We start from the raw sequence: 23,895 nt of genomic DNA, 5'->3' as shown, positions 1-23,895 counted from the left end.
TTGGGGAAAATAAAGCAGCAAATCGAATGGCCAGTGTAAGGAAAGAAGACAGAATAAATCATAATAAAGGTCCACTCTGTCTTTATCATCTATGAATAAAGCTTTGAATTTTAAATAGTCTTCCTATGAGGTTGCTTAATGTTTGCCAGGACATAGCAAGTACACAACAGCTGTGCTCATGGCCTTGACTCAATCATGGAAAGAAAAAACCTTTATTGCTTACCTGAAAAATATTTATTTTTCAATTCTCTTCCCCCCTAGGAGATGCAGGCTAAAAACAATATACATCAAAATAGATAGGAAAACAAGCAAACAAAACCAACAGCTTATTCTCTTTTGTCCCCTAAACTCTCCTCTCCGTAATCTTGCTATTTTCAGAGGGTCAGCTTCATCAAGAAACCTGTAATGTCATTGGGAACTGAGTTTTTTGTTGTTGTTGTTGTTGTTGTTGTTGTTTTTTTTTTTTAAATAAATGCACCAAGCACCTTCCAAAGGACTTTCCAAAAACCTAAAAACCTCCTGCCCACTTTGGCACTTCCAGATAGTCTGCCTTCTCTGTAGCAGTCTGGCAGCACACATTATCATCAGCCTTCTGGCAATTAAAAAACTAAGAGCTTTTAACAATATGGCCCCTGTGTTACAACCCTCACCAGCTGATTTTACACCACTTCTCTGTGGCACAGACTTTCTTCTTGTTTCCTAGCTTTGCTTGCAGAAGAGGCTGATATACAGGTGCTATTCCCCAGCAGAAAGAGCCTACAATCTGCCGTAGGTCTACAAATAACAAAACTTACTTAGAAATACAACTTTATCTTTAAATCCAATCATAATCTTTAAATCTAATCATAATTCAACTGCCAGGCTTTGACTGGAGAAGCTGTAATAGGTGCCCAGGAGGGCAAATGTCACTTTGTTCCCAAAGGAACTTGTGAATCAAAATTTTCCAAAACCCCAAAATTTCCTTAAATGCATTACCTTATTTAGCTGAAACTGCAGAGTTGTGGTTTTCTGACTTTTTGATTTTCAAATGCCAAAGGCGGGCCCTTTTATAAGTTCAGGTCTTCCTCTTTTTTTTTTTTTTTTTTTTTTTTTTCCTCTCTCTCTCTCTCTTTTTTTTTTTTTTTTTCTTTTTTTCTTTTGGTTACCATTTTATGGAGCAGTAAAATTCATTCATGAATCGTGAGGGTTTTGCAGACTCAGTTTGAAAACTGCTGTTGATGGGGGGGCAGCTTGCCCACACTATGTGAGTCACCTTAACGTTGAACTATCATCATTTTAAAAAATGCAGGGATAATAAACAGACTGAAGCACGGGTTTCCTCGCCTAGTTAGCACAGACCTACAGCAAGGAAAGCTGAAGAAGCTCTGCAGCAGACTGTCATGTTGTAATACCAGTTCTGAACATGGCTGTAGACCTGGAAGCTGAAGATTTTAATCCCCATGAACAGGCTAGTCAACCAAGTTGTATGCTGCTTCTTGATATAACCGTTTTCTTTAAAAAATTTTCTTTGACAAAGCCATTTCCACTCCCTCCCTGAAAGAGCAGAAGGTTTTCTGAGTGATCCTTTAGCAAAGCTGTAGTGACTCTTACTGGAGATGCACATCTACCCGATACATCAACTTCTCCTTTTCCTTGCCTCTGGCTACAGATCCAGTACCTGTCTGCCAGTGGGATTTTAGGGATTTGGACATAAAACCTGCAACTGCATTGCAACTGCAAGAAACTGTTAAACCAGAGATAACGATGAAAACTTCCAGATTTTAAAAAGTAGTAATTACTTTTCCTTCAGAAAAAAATCTGATTATTTCTATCTGGCATAGCTATTTACTGCAGCATCCCCATCCTTGCCACATCCCAGTTTTTCAAGGGTACACATGTGAAATGGCTGAAAGCTCTGTAGCTTTGGCAGTCCCCTACTAAAGTGCTGGACAAGCCCCCAAAGGCAGATACAGATCAGATTGGGGAGCTAAAAATGACCTGGTGAGGCACGGAGAAGAAAAAAAGGCTCCAAACCAAAACACAAAATCCTTTACTGTGTTTTTAATCAGTCAGAAAGGGTTACAGACCACAAACTAAAATCCCGGAGAGACAAGATTATATCCAGGAGCCTGTTAGAAGTTGTTTTTCTCTAGCTTAAAATTCACCTGTAATTGTAGTTCTGTGACTTGGTTGGCCTAATACAAACTTAATATTCTGTAAGAATTAAAGTGAGAATGGTAGGTCTTTCTGGGACACCAGTAAATTAAATTTTCATCATAAAGGTCAACTTGTTTACATTAACTACATATAACTTTGGAGACTTGTTTAACAAAATGATTTGCCAAGTAGATTTCTCAGTCCCATGCCCTATAACTGTGACTCTTTGTAGCATACAATGGCTAGGATTTAGATCAATGCCAAATTCTCATTGCTGTCTCTCAAAGGGCCCCCAACTGCAAAGCTTTGCACTTGTTCACTGTGCCAACTAGTCCCAGCTTTCATTTGGAAAATACATGTAATGCAGAAGCCAAACTGTTACAAAGATCTCACAGAAGATTTGAAGAACTATTCATCCTGATTGTTTATATTCCATAAAATTAGAATTAAAAAGGATTTGGAATTTAAAACAGGTGTTGAATAATTATATTTAGATATTATTAGAGATTATCTGAATAAAATCTCTATGGAACACAATAAAAAAAATATTCAATCAGTAAAAATAAGTCTCTGAAAAAATGCCACTGAACAAATACATCTCATACTTTGCTATTTCAGACATAAAGAACTTAACAGAAGAGCGTCAACAGTTACTGTGGGAAACCACAGAAATACTACACACAAAACAAGTGAGTAGGTACCAACAGTTCTGCTTGTCACTCTCCTAACCTTGCAAACCAGCCTACCCCTGAGCACCAGCAGCTGCAGTCAGTGTGATGCAGTGTACATGGAGGGCAAGGCGAAGCATCACTGGCAGAAGGCACAGCCAAACTCTCCCTCCACACTCAAAAAACCCTGCAGAGAAATCACCATGAGTATACAACCTGAAGACAAGATCATTGGGGCAAATGAAATCATTGCAGTGACTGGAAAACTTCTCCCTTCTCTTACTATTTCTACTAATTTTTAGTAACAAGCTCAAAGAAAATGAGTAGGCACTGCCAGGAAGCAAGCTTAAACCAAAAATACTACAGAAAAACACCGAGCAAAGAGAGGATTAACAAATACCATGCAAAGTAGTAAAGAACTAAGAGCAACTGAAATATTTAATTTTTATGCCCTCTTGCTATAGCTGGTATAAATTGTCATATTAACCCAAGTAACATGCACTGATTTTCCTGCTGCAGATACTGAGGGTTGACTCACTTTTAATGTGGAAAAAAGAAAGGTCACCTCAGTGATAAGCAGGTGTGTAGGAATTAATGTTGAGGTCTGAGTTTTGCTCACCTAGACTGCCTGATGCATACGTTTTGTTCCATGAAGTATGATACAAGTGTTAATCACATTTAATAAGCTTTTCCTGAGATGTCCCGGGAAATGAGGTACAAAAATTAAAACAGATGTATGCTGAAAAGCAAATATATTTATTATGCACTTTCATATACACAGGGATTTTCGCTTAATATAATACAAGGAATAAAATAAAAATTTTACAATGTGAAATTCATTCAATGTACATTAAAGGCTATTTACAACCCACTCCAGGAAAAAAACAGTCTATCTGCAAACCAAGTTAACTGAGAAGTTCAGATGGGGAATATTAAGCAATACAGATGTTTGCATAGCAGAGTAACTGAGGAGGGAAAACACCTTTTTATTTTTAAATAAATGGTAATGTTTTCAATACTGATCACAGAGAGGACAAAAATGCATCGTTGTGCCTCTACATCTCTTAACGCATTGCTCTTTTGAAGAGTTTTTCCACATGCATACAGTACTGATGCCAGTGTCCACAAAACAGTCTTTTCCCTAGCTTTCCCATTAGGAGATTTAGGTGTCTTGTGGAGGTGACCTTGGGAGGACCAGTGAAATGTGATGAAGAGAAAGAGGATTCATGTTTTATTCAGGCTTTTTGGGTCGGGAGAACCGGTACATTGCCAGAAGCAGCTGTGCTGAGTCACAGCTACGCAACTCCATTCGCCTCCACTTGATCGCGCAGATGTGACGGAGCAGAGCAGGACAGAGAGGACAACGGGGGAACAGCAACTTGCCTTTGCACACAGAAACCTCACAAATGTAGAGATTAAGAATCACACACGACAGCAATGTGGAATTACACAGACCTTCTGAGAAAGTAGATGCTTTAAAGCGATTCGTGCTCTGTTCCAAAGTGATGTTCAAAATCCGTAAGCATTGTTATTTTCCTTCTGAAAACATTTTCAGCAGGTCTACTTTCTGCTGATTTGGATATGGGGTTTCCCCACCAGCTGTTTCAAATGTAAATACTATTCACACAAAAACCATCAGGCTATCTATAAATGGTGGCCCCTTGTGAAACTGGCCATATTTTTACGTCCTCTGTCCACAAGGTGCAATTAATAACACAATAAAATTAAATAAATATAATCCCAATGACAGTCAAGGTCAGTAGAAAAACGTTAGCATTCAGGGATCCCTTTCTACAGAACAAAACATACATCTAACAACTAAGAAAAGTTTTATTCTTGCACAGCATTGCAAATGGACTGTACTTGAGGTTTGGAACAAGTTTGCTGAGAACATTTTGGTACTCTCTCTTTACCGAGCCACTCTTAAGGCCGTTTTGCAAGACTTCTGTCATGTCTATTTTATAATTGTCCCACAGGGACAAGAATTCAATACATGAAACATTCAGAATAATCAATATTGCTGTGTGTCAACTTTTAACATTTAATCTTACTATGCACTGAATGCCTGACTATAAAAGATTCTTTTTACATTTAGTAACAAGTGAATAAGAATGGAGGTGCAAGATATAAAAAAACAACAACAACAAAAACCCAACACTTCAAAAAAATATTCTGATGACAAGAAAATGTTATGATAATAAGACACTGAGCCCTTTAGTGCCTTAGAATATGCACTACACATACATCCAGGGGCCATTTATCAAAGTTTAGGGATAGCCACACATCTAATTAATCCTCTATGAAAAATAACCTCAGCTTTCTATCTTCTTATTTGTGGAATGATCAGAATTAGAGTATGAAAAAGACGAATCTCAAGCCTTTAGAAGAAATACTCACGTATAAAAATAGGCTTATTTTCTAAAGAGCAAGGCTGTGTAATGGTGAATAGTAGAATATAGCTTGCATTTTTAGGAGAAAATAATCACTTGTTTAATTCTATCACTCAGAGCTGTGCAAATAAGATATGCACATTCAAAGGAAAAATTCATCCTGTTCACTTGCACAACAATGGGCTTGATTTTGCTCCCCTTTATATAAGTAATCTTTTTCTGCTGTAAGAGTGGGAAATTGTTTTTCTGTTACCTACATATGGACTACCCAGGTTGCTGACCAACCACACTCCAGGTACAGATACACACACAGGCACTACCTAATCCACCAGAAGTAGCAACCACATTCATACAAGTTTGTGCTTTAGAGTAATTGTCTCAGGACAGGGCTAACTCAGTAATCTTCGTCCTCCACAGACAATGGTATCATTAACCTTTTCTTTCTCCATTATACTTTCAATGCATATTCTCTCAGCCTAACAAAGCTTCTGTATTTTCCACGGTTGGTTTTACCGACACATTCTCAATACAGTCCTCTGCCTTGGAAAAATAAAGAGCTGTTTCTAATGTATAAAGATGTACATGAAAGCAGGAGCAGACCTTTTACATTAGCACCTAAGAAATACCCATATTCAGTTACCTCATTACCATAACAATAACTGAGGCTATTTAAGATCAGGTGTCCAAGACCAAATTTACCCATCGCTTCCCGTGGTCACAGGCTGCCATCCAGATTTGATGCTACGGTACCAGACACAGAATTTTGTTTCTTAAAAATCCCAAAGATACTGCAGATGGCTGCAGTTTGACCCCTTTGCTACCAGGGACCAGCTATTACAGAGACAGAACACACAAGTACAGTATTTATAAAATACTGCTACAAGATTTGTATTTCTCAAGAGGACTTCTTGAAGTACACAGGAAAGACTGACCATACGTTACACCAATGCAAATGTGACACACTGTCTGCTTTTTTCTTTAGCCACAGGAAAATAAAAACAAAAAAGCACTGCCTTTTCATACAAAGTTCACTGTGGCACATGCACTTCTGCCAAGCGTTCTGGAAATCAGAAATTCCTCAACCTTACAATTTTCAGCTGTTGTCAGGGAAATACTGCGTGTATCTTTCTGCGATTAAAAAAAAAAAAAAGTGCTCATTCTGTGTATTAAATATAAAGTACATAAAATAAATTTTTGAAGCACAGAGGGTAATACAGAGAAGGCAGCCTGAAAATGTAGGCACGTTACAGTAATTAAGGTAACTGTACTGTGGTATAATCACATTCTTGAATTTCCAGGCGGACTAAACAAGCATTCATTGGTGTTTTCATCAATGCTTTCATCCCAGCCAGCTGATAAATCATTTGGAGCAGAAGCACTTCTGTTCGTGGCATCATGGAACTGACCTAAAAACACAAAACAAAACCGTGAAGTTTTGAAATATTCCACCATAGATGCAGCGCTGTCAGCCAGGCAGCTATGTAATTTCTAACTCAAGTTAAAAGCACACAACAACATACCAATGACAAAAAGCATTTCCTGTCTAACTCAACCCACGTGATGGATTTCCTGTGCTTGCTACCGTCCAAAACAGCTACAAGGATCCTGCAGCAGGAAAGCCTCCTGAATACAGCTTAAAAGAGGCAGCCAGGGAAGGAAAGCTGGTCCTCAGGTGCTCTGGCAGGGTATTTCTTGTGTGATTCTGCACGTGTGACTAATGCACTCACCGGTCAGGGAAATTACTGCTTTTGTGCTCCAGACGTGGCAAAAGAGGAGGTAAATTACAGTCTGAACTTGTGTGCAGTTAATAATGCACACAAGTTGTTTTAAACTTCTGTATTTAAAATTAAGCTACGTGAAAGCATTAGAGAAAAGCAAAAGAAAAAAAATAGTTATCTATCACCTCATATGCTTAATACATAAAATAAGTACTTCAAAGAGGAAAATCCCTAACTTTGGAAAAAAGCACTATATGTTCCTGGTAAAGCAAAGCTCAACATGAGTTTTAAAATTATACACAAAGTGTGTTGTTTTTTTTTTTCTCCATGTTTTCTACATGTTTTAAAATCTACACCGATGAAAAATTCATCAAAACTCATCAGCTTCAAGGACACAGGTCATGTTGAAACAATACATTTTAGGTCAGAATTATATACAAAATGTAACATGAAAGCTAGCACTGAACATCAGGCACCTGTGTATGGAGGTAGGAAAAAACAAACAAACAAACAAAAAACCCTGTTTTGGACAGGATTTAGAGCTGTAGGAATCTATAGCTCTTTTGACTAAAATTTAGGGTCCATTTCCATTTTTACACCTGCTTACTCCCCTCTCTCTCTGCTCCTGTAGTTCTACCCCTTCGCTTTTGTCTGCTTCACAGCTCACCTGACCCTTTGATAAATAACACAAATATTTGCATGTTACAAATGTGCAGGCTCTATTATGTAGCTTTGTGAAACACTGTATTGTTTCAAATATTTCGGTTTAACCAAAATAGGAATCCCACAGAAACATTTTAAGAGTCCAGCACAGTATCTCAACACTCTGCAGTTCACAAGAGATCCCAGGTACACCTGGAGAGATGCATTCTGTTAAAGTGAACTCAATTTCCCAGACATTTCAGAGAAAAAAACAGAAAATGTCAACATGCTTTTGGCAGCTCAAAATCTCCCAGTTGTGCATTCTGTTCCATCTGCAATTGCCCTAGAAACCTGCAGTCTTTGGTGGCCTGCAAGAGAAGTGAGTCAGCTACCAAGAACATTCTGGTTCTACGGAGCAGCAGTCTGGTCTGTAAAAATGCAGTGTTTACACAAACAAAATGTATGTTTTCAGAAAAATACAAATAAGCAATGAGAGCTGCATACATTTCATGTATGAAGATGCTGCTTCTTTGAACTTCAAATGGAAAATACTAATTATGAATACATTCCAAATACCCTAAAAAAAGAAAAATTCCCCAGGATGAGGCAGAGAAATGGTTCTGTTTTAGCTGATTTCCTTACTGACAATTCATACTTGAAAAAGCTACATAATATTTATTTTTCAACATAAAATTTAGTATGGGAGAGAAAGTGAGAAATCAAAGTGAACTCCACTGATTTTCAGCTCATACTTAAGAATTGCAGAATGGTGAGGAAATTGATAACAGATTTCTACCTTGCTATGAGGAATGTCATTTCTTTGTAGAAGGTTATTTCACAGTAACAGAAATATAAAATTAAAGCTTTAGGGTAGCTTCTAAACTTTCACATTTGTGGATAAATTTGAGTTTTCACATTCAGAATCCAAATTCATAGAAGTAAATTTGTTGCCTGTAACTTGCAAGAATCTTCTTGAGAAGCATCTTTGTAAATATGATTAATTACTCAATATAGGGGGAACTGCATGAAATAATGAGTGTATCTGAAAATACCACATAATAAAATTCCCAGCTATTCTTATACTGGTAAAGAAAATTCCAGATCAAAGCTACATGAAACTTAGCATTTCATTCAGTAATATACTAAAGACAGTGGGGCAAGATTTGAGCATTTGGAATTCAAAAAAAATACATTGATAAACCAACTCTTCCAAGGCTGATGTTTTTAAATTACAACCAACCAAATACTTGCCATGGCTTTCATTAAGAAGACAACTATGATAGTAAACCACAATGAAATGTATTTTCAGCTTACTTCAAACACACAGGATGAAATACATGCATTTTACTCCTTCCTGACTAGATAGTTTACCTTTTATAGTGGCGTTTCTTTCTTGTAGTTGAAGCTTGGGTCACTACCTTCAATCTGAAGTTTTAAGGCTTGCTTAAGGCTGAGTTCTGTCTCTGCAGGAGGGTAGCCTTCCAGTACCTCCTGATGCCCTCTATCCTGCACTGTTCGTGGGACAGAAACCCTACCAAGAAAAACCTGATTGCTTTGAAGATGATAATTGGGATTCGTCATAATTCCATTTCTCTTCTTCTGCTCCCCACTCTGTTGGTGAATTAGGAACTGCTGCTGAGATCGACCAATTTCTTGCTGAGCTGGAGGGACCAAAATTTTGCACTGTGACTCTGCCGGCATTGACTTGAGCGGCACACTCGTCCCAGATTTGGCAATAGGTACTCGTTTATCAAACTGAGTCATTTCATACTCTAACACTTTTGGTTGGGAGGAACCACTTTGCTTTATTTTTTTCCCAGCTGATCCAGACTTGCTGGAATTGTCCGTTCTCCCCCCTTTGTTAGCTTTAGTTGATTTCAAACTAGGTTTCACTTGGCTCCATTCAAATTCGCTACTTGGTGAATTGTGATTTTGACTTAGGGAATGAGTTGTGGAAGAAGGAGAAACAATAGACTGCCTACTTCTGCTGCGTGGCAGGGAATGCTGCTGGATTTGTTCGGTAAAGGAGAGGCTGTGGAAACTATCGATGGGCACAGTCTGAGCGGTTGCGGTCGATGATGTGGTACGGAGAGAAGAATTTTTGGAACTTTTCAGGGAATTATTTGACAAAGATGACTTCTGACGGTCAACTGTAGAATCAGGCGACTCTGAAGGAGAGCTGAATGCATGAGCAGGCCCATTAGATAAGCCACGCATACTAGGCTGCATATCTCCACCAGTACTCCCTGAACTATTTGACTTCATTGTTAATGACTGCATTTTAGAAGAGACTGACTGTAAGGGTTTTTGCTCCATTGTGTGGACTGGAGACGGAGTACAGCCATTCAGAGTAGATGCACCATATTTTTCCAGTAATTTAATAATCTGAGAATGTCCATTTTTAGCTGCGACACGCATAGCAGTGCGCCCAAACTGGTCAGCATGATTCGGATCAGCACCATGCTCAAGTAATATTTGGACAACATCAATGTGCCCTTCTTGGGCTGCAATGCAGAGTCCAGTAGCACCTTGGTTACACGTATGATCAACCAGAGCTCCATGCTCAATTAGAAGCTGCACTACCTTCACATGACCTTGCCATGCAGCAGACTGCAAAGCAGACCTCTTCTCATTATCTGCAGCATTCACATCGGCATGGTATGTTATCAGCACCTGTACCATCTCCAAATGGCCCTGCCAGCAGGAAACATGGAGTGCTGTTCTTCCTTCGGCATCACTCGCCTCTACGTTTGCACCATTTTCTAAAAAATACTCAGCCATCGTGAGCTGGTTTTCTAATGCTAAAATATAAAGTGTTGGCCGGCCATCAGCATCTTTGTAGTTTACATCTGCTCCGTGGCTGAGCAGTAGTTCAACTATATCTCTGTGACCTTCTAAAGCAGCAACCCGAAGAGCATTTCTCCCATCATAGCCTCTCTGATCAATGTTGGATTTGTTTTCCAGTAATATCTGCACGCAATCATAGTGACCTTCTTGCGCTGCTAATATGAAAGGTATACGTCCATCATTATCAATTTCATTTGTTCTAGCACCCTGTTCTATAAGGGCTTCACATATCAACCTGTGACCTTCAAAAGCTGCCATATGCAAAGGTGTCCAGCCTGCATCATCTCTATGGTTTTCATCTAGTCCCCTGTCCAGCAGAGTCCGTACTACTTCAACATTGCCTTGTGCAGAGGCTATGCTCAGAACTGTTCTCCCTTCACTATCAATGCTATCAACAGCCGCACCCCAAAATAAAAGAGTATTTACAACTGAAGCGTGGCCCATGGAGGCTGCTGCCAGAAGCGGTGTACGACCATTGTTATCTGTGTGATCAACATCTGCTCCTCCTTCCAGAAGTAGATCAACAACATCTACGTGTCCTTCATAAGCAGCTACCAGCAGCGGAGTCATGCCGTCTTTATCGCAGTGGTCGACCTCAGCACCCCGGTCAATCAGAAGACTAACCACAGAAGCATGCCCCTTGCTAGCCGGTACACAAAGCGCAGCGACCGACAGTGCAGTCCTTCCGTCCACATCCTCGTGGTTCACCTCTGCACCATGGTCCAGCAGGTGCTCCACGATCTCTTTATGCCCCATGTACGCAGCCGCAATCAAAGCTGTTCTGCCCTCGTTATCCGCTTTATTAACTTCAGCACCATGTTGGAGCAGGTTCAGCACAATATCTTCGTGCCCTCCCCAGGCTGCTGCTCGCAGCGCTGTTCGGCTATCGGCATCTGCACAGTCCACTTTGACTCCAGCATAAAGGAGCGCAGAAACTACCTCGGTGTGCCCACCCCACGCTGCAGACCGCAGCGCTGTCCAGCCATCGTGATCGGTGTGGTTAACGTTAGCCCCGCATCCGATCAAGCAATTCACCACCTTGGTATGCCCCTGCCGTGCAGCGAGGGTAAGTGCTGTTTGCCCGTGCGTGTCTTCTACCTCTAAATCTGCTCCCCTCGAAACCAGCAAGTTAACGACATCGAGGTTGCCGCTGTACGCCGCGTTGGCTAGAAGCGTCCTCCCGTTCGAGTCGCACTGGTTGACCGAAGCCCCGTTGTCTAACAAGGTGCGAATGGAGTCTTCTCTTTCCAGAGCCTGCCGCACGATGCAAGACGTGCGGTCGTCTTCGCTGTTGACGTGAGCGCCGGCTTTCACCAGGAGCTGTAACACTTCTTGTTCTTTAGGAATGAGGGTCGACAGGGAGTCTTTGACAGGTGTGCCATTCCATATCATCCACAAAGCCAGCTCTGAGGTCTCTAACTGTAAATTTGAGTTGATTAGATGCAGGGCAAATTCTTGAGCTTCTAAGGGCGTTAAATCCTTTGCCCGGCAGGTGTAGCTCATCGCCAGCATTCTGTGTCCCTCTGCTGCATTGCACAAGTATTTCTGCGTACAGTGCTTTACGTCCAGCAACCACTCCGCAAAGCTGTAATGAAACAAGATTTTTGTATTTCCAAGTCCATCAATGAGGACTTTTGACAGGACATCCAATTTGCGTTGAAAATCTTCCATAGTCAACGTCATATTTTTGGTCCACACTGCATGATACAATTCTGTTGTGGTTAACGGCCTGCAGGCTGCAAGAATCACATTGAGAATAGGCTGGACTTTTGCAAACTGTTTTCTCACAAAAAGTCTCTGACAGAGCCAAAGGTATAGGCCATTTAATGTTCCCGGAATATCACGGATCTCTCGTAACATAATAAAATTCTCCACAACTCCATCTAGGACACGTTCCAGATACAAAAAGCAACCGCTGCTTTTGATGTGGAGCTGATTCAGCATTTCTGCAGTTTCTTTTGTGAGATGTTGTCTCAGTGCTTCTTCCTGATCTAAACGATGTAAAATATACTGTTGCACATCTTTCACAATATATGCCTTTCGTAGATCATCCAGACTTATTTTTCTAAAACCTATTGAAAGAGAAGAAAGTTATTATATATTTTTGATCTGGTTTCGCTTAAGTTTTTTAAAAAAAAAAGCAAAAAGACATTTTGGGGTAGGGCACACCCACCACAGTATGTTTTGTATGCAAACATACTGAATGTAAATCATTATTAATAGCAGAAAACACTTATTTTTAATCCTGATCTACTGTAAGCAGAAATACATGTCATTAAAGACAAACATTTTAAAAATGACTTGAATCAGACATTGTGTATCTGCCTTGGACAATACTAAACACCTAAGCAAAAAGAAAAATAAATGAAAAACAGAACTGCAACTAAAGTGAGATTATTAAGTATTATTATTTTATTAAAGGGATAATACTTTCTCCAATGTGGTTAACAGTGAAATTCCAAATAATTTTCAGCTATTTAGATTAAGACAACCATTATATGAATATAATTACAGAAGATATTATTTACACCTGGTGCATATTCTTGAAATGAACATAAATCACTTTAACATGATCACCTTAGTTTCTTTTAAAAGCCTTTATGATGTAAAAGAGAGAGAGATTCAAGAACAGCTTAAATGCCTTTACATTTCTGTGCACTAACTACCATGTATTTTTTCAAATAAGGACTTTTAGATAAACACCCCAGTTCTTTGGTAGCTGAATCGCTGCATAAGGAAACAGGCTTTCTGATAGTCATAGGATCCCATTGTTTTTCCAAACTATTTACTCTTGAGAGGAAAAAGGGAAATTTCATATATGCATAGTGTGTACGTCTCCTCCCTACATGCATACACGTAAAACCCCACACCCTCTTGCAAAGTAAAGAACCCTGCTCATACAAACAGGTGAGGAACAGTCTCCAGGGCAATTCCAGTAGCTGAAAGCCCTAAAGAATAAGGCGGGATGGAACATGTGAATGGCATTTCAGTTCCATGGAATACATGGCTATCTCATTTAAAGCACTGCTTTTGATAGCACCGAACTGTGTGTTTGAGGAATACCTACCTTCTTTGTTTAACAAAACATTATGTTTTTCTGAATGCTACTTTTCTGAAAGCTACAGGAAAACTGCAGAAGACACAGACAGAGTGTCTTGAACTACTGAGGTTAAAACTGTATTTCATGCCAAAATTATTCCTCACTTCTCCAGGGACAGGCTTTAATCTCATCCTCCAATGTAGCAGCTTGCACACATTTCCTTTAGAGTCAGCTCATCTTGTCAAAAAAAGCCTTGCTTTGCAAACCAAAGCAGTTACTAACCCCCAAATTATATTGAAGGAAAAGCAGCCACTGAGCAACCCATCCAATGCAATCTCAGTCCTAACTTCATGGAACAAGTAATTGGAAGTGACACTCTGAAGAAGGTCATTTTCAACTCCATGTTTTTATTGGATTAAAATATTCTGTGGATCAAATTGCTCACTCTGTGAACTTGTTCCAATAATTGAGCTTTGTTTCTTGTTCCTGAATATCTTCAGCAGAGGTTCTGAACATGATGTCCAGCTCCTTCTGTTAACTATTTAAGAGTTAAGTCTTCCCAAGCAGTGTACAAACACAACAGCCTAGAACCAAGATGCCAATTACAGTGATGTTACTAAAATAGTAAAAGAAGCAGAAATATATTAATTATGGTAGCACGACAAATCTAAGAGGACTAAATCGATAGAATACAAAAGTATGCTTCCCCTCAAAATAAAATCATCGGACAGGATAATTCTGCAAATGCTAAGACCACACTAATGACATTATAGACTTGCAGATTTTTGAATGCAAGGGCAAGGAGGCAGAAAATAAGATCTGGGAGGATCTCTCTATTCTAGAGGCATTTTTTAATGTCTCTCCAAAAAAAAAAAAAAAAGAAAGAACCATCTTTACCCATCACAATTTGTTACCGCAACTTCAAATAATGTCCTAACTTGACCTGCAGAATGGCATAATTCACTGATTTACTGTTCATTTGGTTAAAATATTCTGTATGTAACTTTGTAAAGCCCATAATTCATGTACAGAAGCCAAATAAGAAACATTGCTGAGTAAGGACAGCTGGTGCCCTCCCATTCTGCCGATTCCAAGCTTTCCTTTCAAGGAAAGGCTGCTTCTGCGAGCTTTCAGAAGACAGAAAAGCAAAAACAGTGGAGTTAAAAATGAAGGACTGCTTGGTGCATGAATTCACAGTCGTATGCGTGCACAGAGCTGTCATCACACAAGCGTTGCTTTGGTTGTCTCGCCTCATGTGTGCAGGCAGCAGCTCTATTTTGCTCAATTCAGAGCAAAAAGCAACCACCACAATCACCTTGTAGTTCTTTAAACTCCTCTGTTAAGAGAGAAGTAAACACTTCTGCGAGTCAGATCTGTATCTGTCACTTGGCTGAAAGAAAATAGGCACAAAGCTCTGCAAAATCCTTCTCAGTGTGTCTAGTAATAGGTGACTCTCCTCACGACATCCCCAGCTCTCACCTCAATCCCATGCCCACATCTTTCCTGCTCACCTACATTTCCGTATCTAAGTTACTTTTATTTTTAAATAACTCCAATGCTTCTTCAAGTTTTGCAGTGGTTGATTTCACTTCACCCCAGCAAGAAAACCCCTGACAGACCCACACAACAGCAATAAGACTTCAGCTTATGTTCTGTGTTGACTTATGACCGCTCTTCACCTCCCTTGACTCTCAGCCTTTGCAAGAAAAGTTGCAGAGTCGTAACTGCTCAAGCATCTCAGATCCCATACTTGTGCTTCAAAAGCACAAAACTATTCCTTATCTCGAAATGTCTTGAAATACCAATCTCCATTTTGCTGTTCCGAAGGGGTAGGGAAGTCAATAAAACCATTTTGGACATGATCTAAAAAATAAAACCAGCCCAAAACCTCAATCCCCTAAATGCTCCAAGTTTTTCAAATGTTCTTTCTTAAGGAAATCCTATATATCGTATCTGAAGAGAAGATCGTATATACAACGAACACACTACAGCCATACATGTCTTCACATGTCCTAAGGACAAAACATTCCTCAAGGGCTGGGATTAATAAACTTCCATTGTAACAGGCTTTTGAACAGAAATAGGCTGTTATATTTAACCACTGCACCATGCCATTCTACAATAAATACTCCAAGGAAAGTTTTACGGATAGAAAATATTAAAAAACAACAACAACGATATTCTTGTTGTTAGCTTGAAGGAGTAGAACAAAGCTTTTTTTTTTTTTTTTTTTTTTTTTTTTTTTTCCCCCCAACCTTCTATCTAAATGAGCTCATTTTACATTTCCAAACAAAGATCTTGCAAACTTGCTTTTCCACCCTACCAGACACAATAAGTCACTTTCACGGACAAGAAGCATCAAAACACTAGGAGAAAGTTCATTTTGTTTCAGATGCATTCCCACGAACTACTTAAGATCAGCAAAACAGGAGTGCAGCAGACAGAACTTGCAGTCCCACGACCCTGCTTTTTGCATTGCTAAGATTTTTCTTACAACACATCACTTTCAACCCAATGGGAGCTCCAATATGGATTTTCCTGATTTATTAAATTCCTGGCAGTTCTGTAAACAAATCAGTTCCAAATGTATTTCTTGGCAAGGTCTGGGGTCATTCAAAGAAAAAAAAAAAGTATCTTGGTTATATAAATACTTTTACAGTATATGAACATTTTCAAACTTTAATAATAAAAATAAGTTATTAACTAGCAGGTTCCACTAAATACTTAAAAATAACCTTCAATTTTCATATCCTTAACAAAATATATTTTATTGCATTAAAGTTTTAAATACACTTTAATATTTTTCATTTAACTAAACTGTTAGCTTTGAAATAATCTAAATGATTAAAACCATGGCAACATTTAGGCATTAATAATTTACACTGCTGATCTAAGCATATATTAAGTTCAGTATTTCTCTGGCTATTTATGGACATCTGCTCAAAAAGAACAATGTATCCAGCACAGTAAATGCACCTGAAAACTGCAGCAGCACCCTTAGTTTTTAATGCATTCACAGTGTACTATGTGCTACAAATTGCATTGCATCTACCACAGATGCTAAGAGATATTGGAAGAGTATTGAGGCTGAATTCTGCTACTGTCACTGGTCCATGTCAATGCATGGAATTTTATTTTCTTAGATTTACTAAACTACAGACGTACTTTAGTCTTGCCTCTTTAATTACAAAGCTAAAAAGCTGAAAATGCACACAACTTTTTATTAAAAAAGAAGAAACTCCCCAGCATCAAATTTTGAAGCACTGATCAGAAGAGTGAGAAAAGAGGAAACAGTAAATAATAAAGTCATGTCTACCTCCTAAGGGAAAAGAAAACCACACTTATTTCCCAAGTCTCCTGAATGATTTTTTTCAAAACAAAACTGCAAATATCTTTTTCACAGCAGTAGTCATAATACAGGAGTAAATTTTACAACTATATAAACATTTTAAAATCTATATAAATTATCCTTTATTGTCAAAATCCATCTCCTATAAAGACTTTAATGTAACACAAAACTGCCTAAATAAATTTTAACCTACAATGAAAAATTAGAGGACAACATAGTTTTGTTTTTTTTTTTTTTTTTTTAAGCGATCTCTCCTAAAGTGGTCTCATGCCATTTATACTCTGGGCAGCTGATTTGGAAAGGTTCGGTTCCAAATCAGACAAGTGATTTGATTTGGGGATTCAGCACTACAGCTACCCAAGCGGCTTCAATAACCAAATAGTCTGAATCTTCTGGGTGCAGAAAAGCTGGTTTGTGATTTTTATTACATTTTCCTTCAGTTTTCACATTTTTGCTCAGTTTTTAATTTTAGGAAATGCTACAAGAATGACCCTCCTTACCTATCCAGATCAGAACTAGCAAATTGCAAAAATTGCTGAGACCCATGCTCCTAAGGTTTCCAATCCAGAGCAAGTCTGAATAAATAAAATATCAGCTCTTAATATCTTTAGGTCTGGAGTTGCATGATAGACAAATACAAGAGTGAGAAAAGCCAAAAGGTCTGCTTTTGCCTATAGATAAGTTGAGAAAAAGCTGCCTCCGATGCTAGATTGAACCCTTTCATGTCCGTTTTTCAGTCTTTTTATTGCAGTTTCCAGTATGTAACGTTATCTTCATGGTAACTACGACTCTGTGAGATGTGTCATCTGCATGGGTTGTACCACGCTGGTGCCTTGTGCACAAGGAATTCGTTTGATCAAGAATGTCAGTGTTTAATTGAGGGGTACAATCAAGCCAGATGCCACAGATAATATCGTTTTTAAAGATAAAACAAAGAAGTACATGCCCATTAAAAAGCCTCTTTAGACCACTGAATAGAGCATTTGTACATATGCAGTTCTGCCTGTTTATCTTTATGTTGTAAAATGAGGAAATATCCACTTTTTACTCAGATTTATCTAAATAAAATTGCCGGAATTTAAAATGCCTGAATTATTTTAAAGAGGAAATTAGTTTTGCAAGAATAGCTGCTTCACTTCCAATATTTATCCTCTTTTTAGGGGAAACAGTTTAATTATCTAGTTAGCTGAAACATAAAAAACTATACACATTGTATGGTCTGTGCCACTTTCAGGGTAGATGTTTTTTGAGTTATTTAGAAAATAAAAGAAAGAAAACAGGGAATAAAAGGAAATAACGTTTTCTAAAAAAAACTGTAATAAAAGGATTGAAAAGACTGTTTACTGCAGCTGCTTGACAGTCCACACTTGTTGCCAAATGATAGCAAATGACTACGTGGGAGATTATCTGGACAACTATGGACACTAGAAGGAAAATAGCTAAATTTGGGGCAGAAGTCTGTAAGAAAAGCAGGCAGGCATGATGTGGCAGTTGGTGACAGTGTACATAGAAGAGAAGTCAGGAAGACACGCGTTATCTGTTCCCCCTCTTTTTTACTCAGTTGGCTGGCTTTTGCTCACTGTGGAGGGTGACCGCAGACTCATGCAGGCATCAATTTACATTTGGTTCATATTTTTGAGGTTGTCTTTGCAGCCACAAGAGGCAAAAACTATTTTCTTTTTTTTTAATTAATGAAAGCTGAGAATCTGGAGTAAGGGGAAAAATCTGTAGCACATTGTGCTACTACAGAAACTCCAAACACACAGGGGCCACGAACATGGGGCTGCAGTAGAGGCAGGCACAGCTATTCAACCTGCATAAATAAGTCACCGGCAAAAGGGAAGGAATGAGGACTAGAATAAACTCCCCTCCTTTCTAGCAGTGGCAAGATGACGGTGGATGAGGAAAGGCTGGACTCTTTCTTCCATGTCATGACTATTTTTGGCAGGAGAGATGCTTGCAGAGCTCTCGCCTGTGTTCAACACCCAAAAAAGAACATCGTCGGGACCAAGCAACTGCAGCAGCCCTGCTCCCAATCATTTATACCACATGCTGACATACAGTCTTAGCTCTCATTTCAGCACTTTTGTGGAGGAAGATTTCACACTTCAAAATTATAAGTGAAACCTGATATAAACTGACTTATCAAATTAATACTGGCTAGTATATATTCTATACCTTACTATAACGTTTTTTAGCAGAAAAAACACCAGATGGGACTCGTTTTCCTAAAACAATGTTAAAAGGATTCCAATCTATCTTACGAAGTTAGAGTGAAACTGATTTTTTGTGCCAAATGGAAGAAACATCTGAAGAAAACGACCAGTGACTACATGAGCGTTACACTTGCAACCATTTACTGAGAAACTGGAAGCACAAGAAATTCAGTGTAATGGTGTCCCAGAGTACAGTGCAAATTACTGTGCACACCCTTTCTTCTGTCAGAAGTACAAAAAATGCTCAAGGTAAATCTTAAATTCTGCCTGCCTGTCAATTAACTTTTTTTTTTTTTTTTTTTTTTTAAGCTCAGCTAAAAGTAAACATTCAAATACCACAAAAGAAGAGAAGAGTTTGCCCCAGAAGTGTTAACAACAACCTATCCTTTGCAGGCTAAAACCAGAAAATCAACATTATCTCAAAGTTTGCAACACAAAGTTGCAATATATATGTGTGTATTTATGAAGTTAACAGAAGCTTCAACTATGTTCCTCATGTCCTTGCAACATCTTTCACAAACTTGAGTATTGGCTGTAAACAAGAAAATCACCCAGAAGTGTACTGCTAGATGTAATGTCACAGTTTGCTCTCATTTTGGGAAAAAATCCACCACCATTTCTTACAAATAGACCCTAAAATTTAATCTCAAATTGTGTCCAATTACTTTGGGATTCATTCTTTCTTTTCTGCACCTTTTTGCACAGTGAAGATAGCATTATAATACCGCAAGCCAACTCCCTTTACACTATTCATCAAATCATTTGCTGTGGAAATGAGAAATTAACTCATTCAAGTTAAATTTATTTTAAAGGCACACCCATTAGTTCTGCTGATTTTTTCTGTCAAGAATTCCATCTGGAAACATACTTAGAAGACAACAGCAATTTTTTAGGACTAGCCTGAAACATTATATGATTCAATGGAAAGGAAATAAAGCTGCTCTGAAGAAAGTTTTGTCTGTTTTTTGGCAGTGACAACGTATCTAATCAGCCAAACTCTGACGAAACTATTCCCATATGAACTTCCAAAGGAGCCCTATGAAGCTACCCCAAAGTTTCCCTTAGTTCTCACATACTCCCAAATACCAGTGTTCGTGTCTGCTGCTGATTAATACAGGACTCCATTCCAGAATGCAATTATCACATTGACCTTTTGCCACAGTAGAAACGAGCAAGCCTATGGGGCTGTGTTCTATAATCACATTTTTGTCCTAATTGTTGCCTTAACACACACAGGCTTTATACATAGGCCTGGAATCCAGTCTAGATATTACCCTTTATTGCATTTCAGAGAACGTCCAGTAACAATGTCATTATAGTGAAGAAATATTTTCATGACACAGTAAAGCCTGGATGAAGAAGTTGTAAAGAATTCTCTACCACACCATCTTTGCCAAAAGTATACTCTAAGAATCCACATCGACAGTTTTACCCTCTCAGGTTGCACCTTCAAAGGTTATTCATTGCTTTCTGAAAATAAGGGGAAAGTTTTTAATGGGAGATGAAAAAAATCTTTTGAGGTTGTGAGGAATGGGCGTATACAGCCAAAATACTTATGTACTTACACATCACCTACACTGTTTCAAAGCTTTTTAGAACTAGCAAAGCAAGAAGAAAACTCAAAGCCACCAACAGTTGTATTGTGGACATAATTTACCTCTGAATTACTCTGACGATTTAAGCTTTCTGTAGGTCTCAGTAAACTGGAATGTGAGGATTTTAGAATTACCATTTTTGCCACTGCAGCTTTTTAGAACTAAGCACGCATTAGTGTTTTCAACAGACACCAAGGGTCTTGAGGATACTAGATCCTTGTTCTGATGCTTGCTGGGGTCTGCACTCACCTGTAAACATTTTTGTAACAGCTTTGCTCTGCTTGCGGGCAGAACATAGAAGGAGCAACCAAGGAGGGAAGAACTCAAAGTGGCCAGCCAACAGCTCCGCTATCGTCCCAGATAAGCTTGTAGAAGTCTGTTCACCCTCGGAAACGTTGCAGCCCTCATCAACTGAGTCTACAAGCAGGAAGAGGCTCTGCTGAGGGGGCTTCATTCCCAAAAGAGGAAGCAGAATGCACCTGGAAGGAACATGAAACAAAAACAGTCTTAGATTTAATAATGTGTTTATTAACTGTCATATACTCATTAAATTAAAGCTATGATCAACCTAAAAGGAAAGGTTATTTTTAAATAATCTAGGCAATTTTCTACATGGTTACCAAAGAAAATACAGAGTTAGATTGAACTAACTAAAGATAGCTTGAATAGCCTGTGATGTAATTCTTGCTTAGGCAATATTAGATTTTTATTAACTTAAAATTTATAAGAATATTTTAAAACAATGTAACATGGTTCAATGCTCATTAAAAGACTTTGAAAAAAATTGTTTTCGTAAGACAGAAACTACTTGGCCTAAAATTTAAGAAGTTCATTACTGTTGTCTGTGCCAAACGTGCTATTATTGCTTATCCGAAGCTAACAGTGAACGATAGCTGGTCATGAAATAGAACCCTAAATAAAAGACATCTGAAACATCAAAACTCAAAGAGTTCATGTCTGAATGAGCAAGTTTTACAAAGAACTGAATTTCTGCACTTGTAGTACCGTACGTTAACAAATGAAATGTAAATTAATTTAGTAGTAAACTGAGGCTGGCAAGGAATTACTTTTTATTTCTATTGAAGTTGCCATGTTCCCCTTACTGAAAAAGGATTATCTGCATTCTCAGGACACCAGCACCTGTACTAATGCATCTCCATAGCTAATAACCAGAGTTCTGGTCTCATCTTTACATGTATTGTCGCCATCTTTAATGGTACTCCTTAAAATATATATAACTGCACTTACACATAACTGTCATGTGCCTACCTAGTGTTTCCATGCTGCACTACTATTTTGGGGGATGCTCCATTTAGGCTTTTAATTTCCACTGACTAAGTTATCTTTAAATACATTTAACAAATAAAGTTTGATTTGATAGTAAAAAGACTCAGAAAATGAAATGAGGAATGAAAAAAAAAAAAAAAAAATATATATATATATATATATGACTGTTTCCACTCTTTTGCAGACTTATTATCTGCATGTGTCCAGATGGCATCCACATCATAAGTACTTTTTGTTTTACTCAAGGCCATAATAATCTCCTTTCATTTGTTTTAGTGAACAAATTTATCTTCAGAACACTTTGGCCAACACATTAATTATTACCTACCAAGCATGCAAATTAGAACACAGGCAAATCTTGCCTGTTAATGGAAAAACACATCCAGAATCAGAAACTATTCATAAGCACTGCTAATAGAATGTTATTTTCTGGTTTTCTGACCGAGAAAAAGACAAAAGGCAAACGCAGTGATGCATCCTTGATAGTAACAGCGGGATCGAGCAGAGCCAGCTATGTGGTCTGTTCCAGCTGGATGAAATGTTCCCAAAAGTATAAAAAGGAGATAAAAAAACATGAAAGCATTCTGAAATTTTTTAGTATTGGATGGACTTATATCCCTAACATTGGCCTCCCATTTTTCCAGATTCACAAACCTACTTTGGGTTCTTTGGTACTTCCCCAAAGCCAGCCACTCTTCCAGAAGATGCCTGCAGTACAACTAAAATCACTGTTCACCAAGACAGGAACTTAAGCAGCTACCAACTTACGGGGCAGGAAATTAAAGTAGCCGTAAGGTCAAAATTGCTTTCCAAAGCAATGCCAATCCCACAATGAAAGGAGGTAGTTGAAATTACCACATTTTCCAGCACTTCCCCCAGCAGAATGCTGCCTTGCCCCCTCAGCTATTAATGTCAAGGCACTTTCTCTGCAACTTTTCTCTTTCTATCAAAACCAATATTCCTCTCACATTGGTCTCTGCATGAAATTAGTTTTCAAGAACAAATGTTACTTTGAAATGTGATAAAATGGTAATGGTATCTTGAAATAAAATCTCACCTAAAATCTGAGTGACCCTCTTCGAACACCTACAAAATACCTTGGGAGCATCTGACAATGTTCTTGTGTTAGTACTTACCTGGTGGGAATACCAAGAAAAACTAATTTATTCTGCTGAATTCCTACAGTATGCAGCAGTTGGCTGCAGCAGGTCAAATCAAAAAGTTCATCCTGCCTCCAAATAAGAGCAAATGTCTAAGGAATAATGTAATAAAAATAGTGCAAGCACTACGCCACATCCTCTCAGATCTCTCCCAGACTGCAGCAAACAGTGGTTGCAGGTTCTGAAGTTTCACTTCCACTAGGAAAAATGTATGCATATACACAAACAGGCATACATAAAATGAGGCACGATGACTTCAGCTGGCTTACAGCTATATTGTGAGAAGCATGGCATTGACAAGACATTGATAAGGCGTTCTGTGAAAGTGCCTTTAGGAGACATTTGATAAACTTCTGTTCTGTCTAGACTTCTCGTATCTCTGGGTTCAGGGTAGATGCCAAGTAACATAACAGGGAAATTCTTCAGAGATGGTAAGTCTCTGAAGCCAAAAGTCCTGTCATGTTTACCATAATGCGACTTAGTAATCCCCACTTCCCTGCAGTATCTTGCTTGCATATGAAAATTACATCAATCAACACAGAATTAATTAAAGGACTTCCATGAATGATGATTCATCTACAGATTGCTTAATTTGCACGGTGCAACTCAGAAGATGAGAAGTTGATTTCCTCTACCTTCTGAAAGGATAACAACAGCCTTATATTTAAAACTTTTACATCCAATACAGGTATTAAAATGGTTCTCATTACATGGCAACTTCTAGCTACAGAGTATTTCTGAAATAGAAATCTGGATTTAAAACACTAAAATGTATTACTCTGTAAAAATACAAAAGTTTTAGAGAAAACAGCACAATTAGGTATCTTAAATGACGGGATTCATCTTA

At 38.4% G+C, this 23,895-nt stretch overlaps 1 protein-coding gene across 1 annotated transcript in view; it reads right to left on the bottom strand.

The window, feature by feature from the left end:
* Positions 1–3,666: 3,666 nt before the first annotated feature.
* ANKRD50 (ankyrin repeat domain containing 50) overlaps positions 3,667–23,895 on the bottom strand; it is a 41,694-nt gene continuing 21,465 nt past the window's right edge. Inside the window, exons 3-5 of the mRNA XM_084286572.1 lie at positions 20,851–21,080; positions 8,926–12,473; positions 3,667–6,600 (exon numbers count right to left, since the gene is read on the bottom strand). Of these exons, the coding sequence (XP_084142698.1) occupies positions 8,929–12,473; positions 20,851–21,080 (3,775 nt within the window). The 3' untranslated portion in view covers positions 3,667–6,600; positions 8,926–8,928. The remainder of the gene's footprint in view (positions 6,601–8,925; positions 12,474–20,850; positions 21,081–23,895) is intronic.

This window comes from Netta rufina, assembly GCF_964035555.1.
Source record: "Netta rufina genome assembly, chromosome: 4".
Taxonomy (NCBI): Eukaryota; Metazoa; Chordata; class Aves; order Anseriformes; family Anatidae; genus Netta; species Netta rufina.
The sequence above is the reverse complement of the archived record's forward strand: the minus strand, read 5'-3'. Positions and strand labels throughout refer to the sequence as shown.